Source organism: Palaemon carinicauda, chromosome 5 (genome assembly GCF_036898095.1).
Source record: "Palaemon carinicauda isolate YSFRI2023 chromosome 5, ASM3689809v2, whole genome shotgun sequence".
Taxonomy (NCBI): Eukaryota; Metazoa; Arthropoda; class Malacostraca; order Decapoda; family Palaemonidae; genus Palaemon; species Palaemon carinicauda.
The window spans coordinates 151,067,616-151,077,316 of record NC_090729.1 but is presented as its reverse complement, the minus strand read 5'-3'; the positions used below and the strand labels follow the sequence as shown (position 1 = coordinate 151,077,316).

Sequence of the window (9,701 nt, the reverse complement as noted above, 5' to 3'; positions counted from 1 at the left end):
TTATAGGGTGTACAGTGAAGCAAGGTAAGTTTTATACTGTAGTAAGGGCCACGTGCTAGTACACCTATGCTAGAGTATTATTAATTTTTTGGTACTCAAAATTTCGATAATTTAAGTTTCCGTGCAACTATGTATATTGCATGTAAAATATTCTGGCACATAGGCGTATATTGAGATGAAGGAACTGACTCATCCTATGCGGATTTTGTTTATATATATATATATATATATATATATATATATATATATATATATATATATATATATATATATATATATATATATATATATATATATATATATATATATATATATGTGTGTGTGTGTGTGTGTGTGTGTGTGTGTGTGTGTGTATGAATGAATAAATACAGTATATATGTGTGCGTTAAAAGAGTTTTTGTGTGTATATTTTATATATTTATTCATGTATATAAATACATTACAGAATTTAGATGGATAATATATGCACTTTTAATACCCGTCTTGAGAAAGATAGGTCTTCAAAGGGTTACAGTTTATTCAGAGGGTTGAATAAGGAATCGACATTGATATTCAGGACGTACCGGAGGAAAGTCAAATAGGAAAGAATTGGGATTATATTGGATGACTGGTTCAGGTTTCGCAAAAGAGGATTTTGTGTGTGGGTGTATAAAGTGAGTACGAAGAAAGCGGATATGGTGTAAGCCATAAAATGACTGCCATCTTTTTTTTTTTTTTTTTTTTTTTTGGAATACAGATGTTTTCTTTCGGTGTTTTTCGTTGTATCAAACCACTTTCAGATGAAGCAGTGACTATGTCAATAGGACATTTTAATACATAAATATTGTAATCAACAGAGAATTTTGTTGCAATCAATGGTACACGTGTTGTAAAAAAAAAATATTTTAGAATAATCCCCAGTTTTCTTAATGTGCCTAATTCATTATAATATTCATATATCATAAAATTAAATGCTTGGATCCAAGTAAATGGAATTGTACTGAGGATTATATTGTTTATATATATGTATGTACGTATATATAATGGATTTTGAGCGAAACGAAAAATCTATTTTTGGGTGAGGTAGCTATGTCATCCTGATGGAAGTTCCTAATAGATAGCTTTCTAGGGTATATTTGACTACAGTGATATTCCCAGAGAATTTTACCTTAAGGTATCCAGAATTCTAACTCCTGGAGCGAATATCCCTAAATAATCTCACAGGGATATCTCATAATATCAGAGGACATATTCTTGACACGTCACATAGCTATCTTCACCCCGAACAGTATTAACACTTTGAGGGGCTACAGTGACAAGAATCTGAAACGAGAATGAAAAGAGAGCCGCTCATAAGGCTTCTCTCCTATTCCGTTTCCAGTGTTTATCTGATGAAGGCGGTAGTGCCCTCTTTATTCCTTGTAGCGATATACGAGGTGTTACAGATACTGTATTATAGGGAGGGGTCAATAATCCCTTGTACAATAAAAGGAAGGGCTGGTCCATCAGGACGACATGGTTACCTCACCCAAAAATAGATTGTTCGCTTCGCTCAAAATCCGTTTTTTGGGCTCAGGCCATGTCGTCCTGATGGAAGTTTACCAGAGCATTACTGTATCTGTGGATTCTCAATCAGTGCCGTACTCTCAAGAAAGTATTTTCCTTTTCCGTCTAGACCTAGAGACCTATGATGTTACCGTCATACATCATTTCAACTAAGCATGAACAATGTTAGTGCTTCCTGCCCCCTACAGGGAAGAGTTGAACTAGACTCTGGAAAAAGTCTCGAGGAGTACATAATAATTATGGATGACAAAATGACAAGCTTGTATAGTGGTCTCGCCCTATACAATATAAAGCAAAGTTTGTATAAGAGTCACCAATGTCAGTATGAATTTGTGACACCTTCCCCAATTTGACTACTCATATAAACTATTGGATAATTGTTGTATCCGCATAGGAACAAATTTTGCTTCTTTGCCACTATCCCGTCAAAGGTACCACGTCAACCCTTCCAAGAAAGGGTTAGAGTGAGTGGACTATCGCTTGAATCAGGGAACAGTCTTAAAAGACATACCGTGATAAAAATATCCACATTTAAATCTTAATGCTCAGTATATTTCTAATAAAATGAGTGTGGGCGAATAAGAAGCAGGGCTCACTATGAACTAGTTTACTAAAATTTAATAAACGTACATATCAGATCAACATTTATAAAATTTGTAAAACGTGGATGATATGCGTCAAAGCATAAAGAAAAGCAGTCAACAGAAAATATTGTTTCGTCTACTAGGAAACAGATTTGCCACTTCAATTGAATTATAAGTAATAATGATATAGTCTGTATACTGTTTATTTACACTAGAGTAAAAAATGCTTGGCACAAGTGTCCGTATTATGCTATAGTTCACCGACGACAATGGAACAGTTTGTAAGGATACTTTCGTGGCCTTTCGCTCAGGGTGTAGTAACATACAGTGACTACACACGCACCTTCTTAATTAATCGTCCCAAAATAATTACACTGTTCCTCGCAGATTTAAAACAGACGGTTAAAGAATTCTACCTGCTGCTACCACAGAATTCTTAAGTTGCTCCACTAGCTTCGCATAGTGTATAAAGAACACGTTGGATGATTACTAGCCAGTGTACAAACAAGGATGTTCAAAGTCCATATAATTAAAGAAATTTTATGGAAGAAGCAACTTTCCTCGGATCATGACTAATGAGTGTACTGTCTGGATCTGATCTGCGAATGACACAGGTGAGTTTCGCCCTTAGTTATAGAAAACTTTGAACCCAGGGTTCCTCTTCTGAACAGCTGTCCTCCCATAAAGTCTGAAGTTCTATGAAGATAGACCTTAGGCACTCCACTGGACATAGAGATACATCTTCTTTCAGAGGGCAGATTCTCTAGGGACCCCACCTGTTGGTGGGTAGCTTGTTCTTGGTAAGAAACGTTGGGTCTGGAAATAGATTCAGTTCTCCCTCCAAGAACTGGACGTGGCTTTCCTCTATAGAGAGAGCCACTATTTTACTAACTCTGGCTCACAAAGCGAGTACAAGCAGAAATATGACTTAAAATTCAAGGCCTTCTAAGCGCATTCCTCATTGTTCATTATTTATACACAATGAAGAATCGTATCTACTGACCATGCAAAGGGTCCTTGGAGGCGCTGAAGGGCTAAGCCTAGCATGGGCCTTTGTAGTTCATTAAAACGTCGTTAGAAAGGATGACCTGTAAGGCATATGGTATCTGTCTTGTCAAGGCAGACTTGAACAAAAGAATTGTGTTGTCGAGATTTCTTTTGGTTTCTTCGCCTTGACAAGGGATATCTGTTTCTTCCCTGAAGCCTCATAATGTCTTCTGGTTTCCTCCAAAAGTCTGAACTGACTTTTAACACCGAATCTTTTTCTCATTGTTAAGGAGAGAAAATCATGAGATGTAGGTTCCGTGTTTTCTGTGATGAAGCAAAGACAGTCGACTTCTGTACTCCTTGAGACAGGGATGGATCCGGTAGCGGTACGAATTTGGCCACTTGTGGGCCACTATTGCTGCTTTCCCTTAGAAGGATCTCAGCTTATCGAGGACCTTCAAAACGAGGGTGTGCAGAGGGAACAGATAAATACTGGACCATCTGTTCCAGTCCAGGGACATAGCGTCCACTGCCTCCGCTAGCAGATCCTCGTATGGGGACACGTAACGATCTATTTTCCTGTTGTCTTTCGTCGCAAAGAGGTCTATCTGCAGCTCTGGGACTTGACTCAAGATGAAGGAAAACGATCCTGCATCAAGGGACCATTCTGACTCTATAGGTGTAAATCTGGATAGAGCGTCCGCTGTCATATTGCGGAACCCTTGAATGTGAACTGCTGACAGGTGCCATTTCTTCCTTTCCACCAAACGGAATATGACCAACATCACTTGGTTGATTTGAGGTGACCTCGACCCTTGTCGATTCAGGCATCTCACTACCACCTCGCTGTCTAGAACCAGTCTTGTGTGGGTCGAGTGACGAGGAGAAACTTTCTTTAGTGTCAGAAGTACTGCCATGGCTTCTAGAAAGTTGATGTGAAATGACTTGGAAAGATTGGACCAAGCTACTTGGACTCTCCACTGATGAGAGTAACCTCCCCAGCCTTCCTTTGAAGCATCTGTGTGGATAGTTACTGATGGGGGAGGAGGTTGAAGAAGTATTGATTTTTTCAATTGCTTGACATTGGACCACGGCTTGAGAAGCGTTCGCAGTCGAGTTGTAGTGGTCTTATTAGGTCTCTTCGCGCGTTTGATTCTGTGAGATTGCCAACTACACTTTGGTGTAATTAGTTGTATAACTACATACTGTATTTATGCGTAACAATGTATTTATTATAATTGTACGTTTTACTCAAACTGTTGAGTACTGTAATTATTACTGTTATTACTGTTTACCTATTACTGAAATCTACAATGTATATTTAGTTTCTGTTAAGCTGCCATACAGTTAAGTTTACATAATATATGAAATAACGAAATCTGTGTTCTCTCTTGCCCTGCCATGAAACAGAAATACAACATGGCGCAGTGAGTTTGTTTATGCTGTCTACTGTCGTTCAAGAAGTTCAGTGTTAAATCTTATAGTACCCGTACACGATGGAGAAGCAAATCGAGCAACTGGCAGCACTTGTGGCAAAGCAAGCAGAGATGGCTCATCATGCCCAAGAAGCAGCTACGAAAAGGGAAGAACGTTTAACCGCAATTCTAGAGGGTTTTGCTGATACCTCGGGACATCATAGGAATCAGTCTCAGGCAAGGGCAGTTCTTGCACCACACTTGTCGTCTTCTGTATCTCTTAAAGAGTTTGGTTCGTGGCGTCATAAGTATGAGGGACATGCAGTGTTGACAAGAATGTCATCTCTCTCTCTTGCTGAGCAGCGATCAGCATTGATTTCCGTGTTAGACGATGATTGGACTCGCACTCTGAGATATGGTCTCTCACTGGGTGATGGAGCAGACTTGAAGACTATATTGGATGCCATGGAGTTGCACTTGCGCAACCAAAGGAATGTCATCGTGGACCGACGCGACTTTCATACAAGAGTCCAGGAGTTGCACGAGACCTTCGATGATTTTTTGTGCGGCATTAAAGAGATTGCTTCTTTCTGTGATTTTTGTGAAACCTGCATGGACAGCAGATTACGAGACAGGATCGTCGTTGGAACCAGAGATGAAGAGGCTTTGAAACGTATGTTAGAAGAAAAGAAGCTCACTTTGCAGATGGCTATTGATATTTGCAGAGCATCGGAAAATGCAAATGCCAGTCGTGCTGTTATTCGGGGCAGTGAAAAGTATAATGTTTCAAGAGTGTCCCAATACAAGCAAGGTCAGAAGGCAGCCCATTTAAAGGAGCAATGCTTTAGGTGCGGAGGCGAGCGCCATCTTGATAAGATGGCATGCAAGGCTCTAAACAGGGACTGCAAACAATGTGGTAAGAAAGGCCACTTTGCAGTGGTGTGCAGGTCAAAGGGACAGCCACTGTCTTCTCAAAAGAAGAAAACGAATAATAAAAGCACGTTCAAGCCTTCAAAGCAAAATCTATATCGTGTCATAGGAGATGTTTACAGCAACTGTGCGTCATCACGTCCAACCCCTCAGATTTGCATCAGTACCACTCACCCCAAAGGATCAAGTTCGGTTATGTGGACACCTGACTCTGGAGCGGAGACAACTGTGATGGGACTTGGGAACGCTAAATCTCTTGGAATTCATGAGACTTCACTGGAGCCTATTGTTATGGGTGGTCTCATTGCAGCAGGTCGTCAACCTCTCACTAACATGGGTACTTTTGAGGCTTTTTTAATTTTGGGGAATCGTAGTACGACAACAGTTATATCAGTCGTCAAGGAAGTGAAAGGTGCACTTCTGAGCTGGTTTGATTGTATAGCGCTGGGAATATTACCAGAAAACTTTCCAGAGCAAATACAGCATGTTACATGTTCAGTGTCGAAACCGCATATAGCATCGAGAACCAGGAAGGTTTTGGAGCCACAAGTGATTTCTAATACACAGGATGTTGTGCAGTCTGCAAGTACCTGCAATTTGGTGTCTGTACCAATGGCATTGCCAAGATGGCCACACAACAGAGACCCTACAGAAGCAGAGCGTGCAGAACATGCAGCTTCCATCATTTCTGCTTATCCTCATGTATTTGATGCTTCAGCTACTCTAAGGGAAATGCAGAGAGGTCCTATGAGGATTCAGCTGTCAGCAGATGCACATCCTTTTGCAGTGACCGCACCACGCACCATTCCGTATTGTTGGAGATCGGATATTAAAGCTCAGCTAGATGACTTGCTTGCTAAGGATATCATTGGTGAGGTTGATTACCCCACCGAATGGTGTCATCCGATGGTCCCTATTGCAAAGAAGATGGGTGGTGTGCGGTTGTGTGTGGACCTTACAAGACTTAACCGCTATGTGCGCAGACCTACATATCCAGTTCGATCCCCGCATGATGCTATATCGTCAATGGATGCTGGAGCCAGGTGGTTCACTACTTTGGATGCGAAGATGGGATACTTCCAAATAAAGATTGCTGAAGAAGATCAGGATCTTACTTGCTTCATCACACCTTGGGGACGTTACAAATTCAAACGAGCTGTAATGGGGCTTGTATCATCTGACGATGAGTACAATCGTCAAGGAGATCAAGCTTTGGGAGATATTCCACGCACTGTCAAAATTGTTGATGATATTTTGGTGTATGATTCTAGTTACCGTGACCACTTAGCCCATGTGATCACACTTGTGCAAAAATGTGACAAATTTGGAGTGACCTTAAATCCAGACAAAATTTTCTTTGCTCAATCTAATGTTGAATTTTGTGGTTACAGAATAAATCATGAAGGTTATAGTGTGGATTCTCGGAAGGTGAGAGCCATAGCTGAATTTCCAAAGCCACAAAATATCACTGATCTCAGGTCATTCATGGGTTTAACCAATCAGCTTGGGAGCTTTTCTTCTGCGATTGCAGCAGCTGCACAGCCACTCAGGGACCTGCTTAAACCTCGGAATGAGGGGTGCTGGACCCCTCAGCATGACGTGGCCTTCAAGAAAACTAAAGAAGCACTCATAGCTCCTCCTGTTTTGGCTCATTTTGATGCATCTTTACCTACTATGCTTCAAACTGACGCATCCAAGTTGCAAGGTATGGGGTTTGTTTTGCTGCAACAGCATGGAGAGGCTTGGAAGCTCATCCAGTGTGGATCCAGGTTTTTAACGGATGCGGAAACTAGGTATGCCGTAATTGAGATTGAGATGGCTGCTGTACTTTGGGCAGTGAGGAAATGCAGTGTTTACTTGGCTGGTTTGCCTTATTTTGACCTGGTAGTAGACCATCGACAACTTGTTCCTATTCTCAATTCAAAACTTCTTGGAGAAATAGAAAATCCTCGACTGCAGCGTATGAGAATGAAACTCTGCAGATTTACTTTTGCTGCACGGTAGCAAAGTGGGAAATGTCACAGCATGCCGGATGCACTCTCTCGTTCACCAGTTCAGAGCCTTGTTGAGGACAATGATGTGCTGGATGATCCAGATCCATTGCATGCTGCTGTTGTATTGTCTTTATTAGCTACTTGTGAGGAGGGCATAAGGTTAGCACTTCTATGGGACCAGACGCTGGATAAGATTCGTGATGCTTCTGCACATGATGGTGAATATCTGTCATTAAGAGATGTAATAATGAAAGGATTTCCAGATCATAAGCATAGCTTACCAGAAGAGTTGCGAGCATACTGGGGAATTCGGGACATGCTGGCCATGGATGATGGTTTGATAGTTTATGGACCTAGACTTATCATACCTCGCAGCCTGCGTAGCGAAACTTTGCGGTGTCTACATGATGCTCACCAAGGAGTAGACCGCACCAAGCGTCGAGCACGCCAGACTATATACTGGCCAGGGATTGACAGGGACATTGAGAACATAGTGACTTCTTGTTCTCGCTGCCGAGAGCTGTTACCAAGTCAGAGGAATGAGCCTTTGATGCAGGAAGACTTGCCAAGCAGAGTATTTGAGTCCGTGTCTGCTGATTATTTTCATATCTCTGGCAAGACATTTCTTGTGTACGTTGATCGCCTGTCAGGTTGGCCGTATGTATCTTCGTGCAATGGATCAGCTTCTGCAGCTCAACTAATTAGTTTGTTGAGGCCAATTTTTTCAGACACTGGTGTGCCTGTAGTACTGAAAACGGATGGAGGACCGCAGTTCGCTTCATCAACATTATGGCGTTTCCTTGCTCGATGGGGGGTGGAACACCGCGTGACATCGCCCTATAATCCAAAAGCAAATGGTGTCGCCACTTGTTGAGGTACCAGCTTGTACGTGGTTGGAGGTTGTGCCACTATCTGAGGCACCGCGGTCACAGGAAGTTGTTGTTGATGTTGCTTTTGGTAGGGTTTAGCCAGCTGAGAGGATGGCCTAGGCCTATTTGTCTTCCATTTGGGTTGGGGACCCTCAGCCGGAGAAGACTTTCTCCTAAGATCTAAGCCCCACTTTTTGAGAAGGTTCCTATTCTCCGTGGCGGCCTTGTCTACTACCTTTTTAACCACTTCATTGGGAAAGAGCTCTTTACCCCAGATATGAGAGGAGATCAGTTTACTCGGTTCGTGCCTCACCGCAGCCGAGGTGAACACGAACTCCCTACAGGCTCTCCTCGCTTTAATAAAGCTATAGAGAAACCTTCGTAACTGTGGCCAGATGGGTTTTGGCCCCAACCATGAACATGTCCTGGTTTTTGGGGTCACTTGCCATCGTTTCTAGTGTCGTTTGCAACAACATCGACGCCGCAAGTCTTTCCTTTGTCTCTTGCTCTCTACACAAGAGAACCTTCGACAGTTTAGGAAGTGCCTCACCGAACTGGCATTCAGCAATATCAGCTTCCAGCTTCCCGACTGAGAAGGTAAGGTGTACGTCCTTCCAGTCTTCTTGGTCCAAGGGCAAGGTCAGAGATAACGGCTTGCACTCCTCCAAGGAGGGGCACTGTTTCCCTGCCTCCAGTGCCTTTAAGGCTGCCTTATATCCCTTTTCCAAGAAGGGAAAGGCTCTGGTAGGAGAGGCCACAAAGGAGGGAAGCTTCTTACTCAAGGCGGGCACTTTTGAGTTAGTGAAGCCCCTCTCTTTCATTGAGCTCGCTAGTAACGTCTGAGCTTTACTATGGTAAAAAACTATGACCTCCTTCGGTTCCGTCTCCTCCTTTGAGGCTGGCTCCTTCCTAAGACGGACATAGCAGTCCGGATAAGAATCTTTGTTGGGCCGAAATTCCACTTCTTTCAAGGGAATTGCTCCCATTTTTTTTTTATATCACAATCTTCCCGGTTATCATTGGCATGTTTTTGGCATACTTCCAAGGATTGGTATTCGAGCACAAAGGAAGATCCTTCACACTGAGCCGCTTCTGGGGCCCACGTGATGCTGCAAGTCTGCGTATCTCCAGTTTCATTGCAGCTTCCTTCTCATCATGCTTCCTTTGAATTTGTTGGAACATCTCAACAATGGAAAAAAGAGTCCTTTCCAGTTCATCTGGGATAGCAGACGATTTAGAGAGAACAGGTTCTGAGTCCAGAACCAAGATAACCAACACTTCGTCGATTTCTTCCTCTTCTACTTGAGGAGCCTGAAACAGCTCCTCCTCCTGATCTTCTCCTAGAAGGTCCTTCTCAGTAGAATCCGACACCTTCGA

General features: G+C 42.4%; 1 protein-coding gene across 1 annotated transcript; it reads left to right on the top strand.

Moving 5' to 3' along the window:
* Nucleotides 1-4,612: 4,612 nt before the first annotated feature.
* Nucleotides 4,613-7,465, top strand: LOC137641205 (uncharacterized). Its single transcript, XM_068373641.1, has one exon. The coding sequence runs from the start codon at nt 4,613-4,615 to the stop codon at nt 7,463-7,465; it is 2,853 nt and encodes a 950-aa protein (XP_068229742.1).
* Nucleotides 7,466-9,701: the final 2,236 nt, after the last annotated feature.

What these genes read in the sequence shown, in the direction of transcription:
- LOC137641205 (XM_068373641.1), top strand. Translation starts at nt 4,613, where the DNA reads ATGGAGAAGCAAATCGAGCAACTGGCAGCACTTGTGGCAAAGCAAGCA.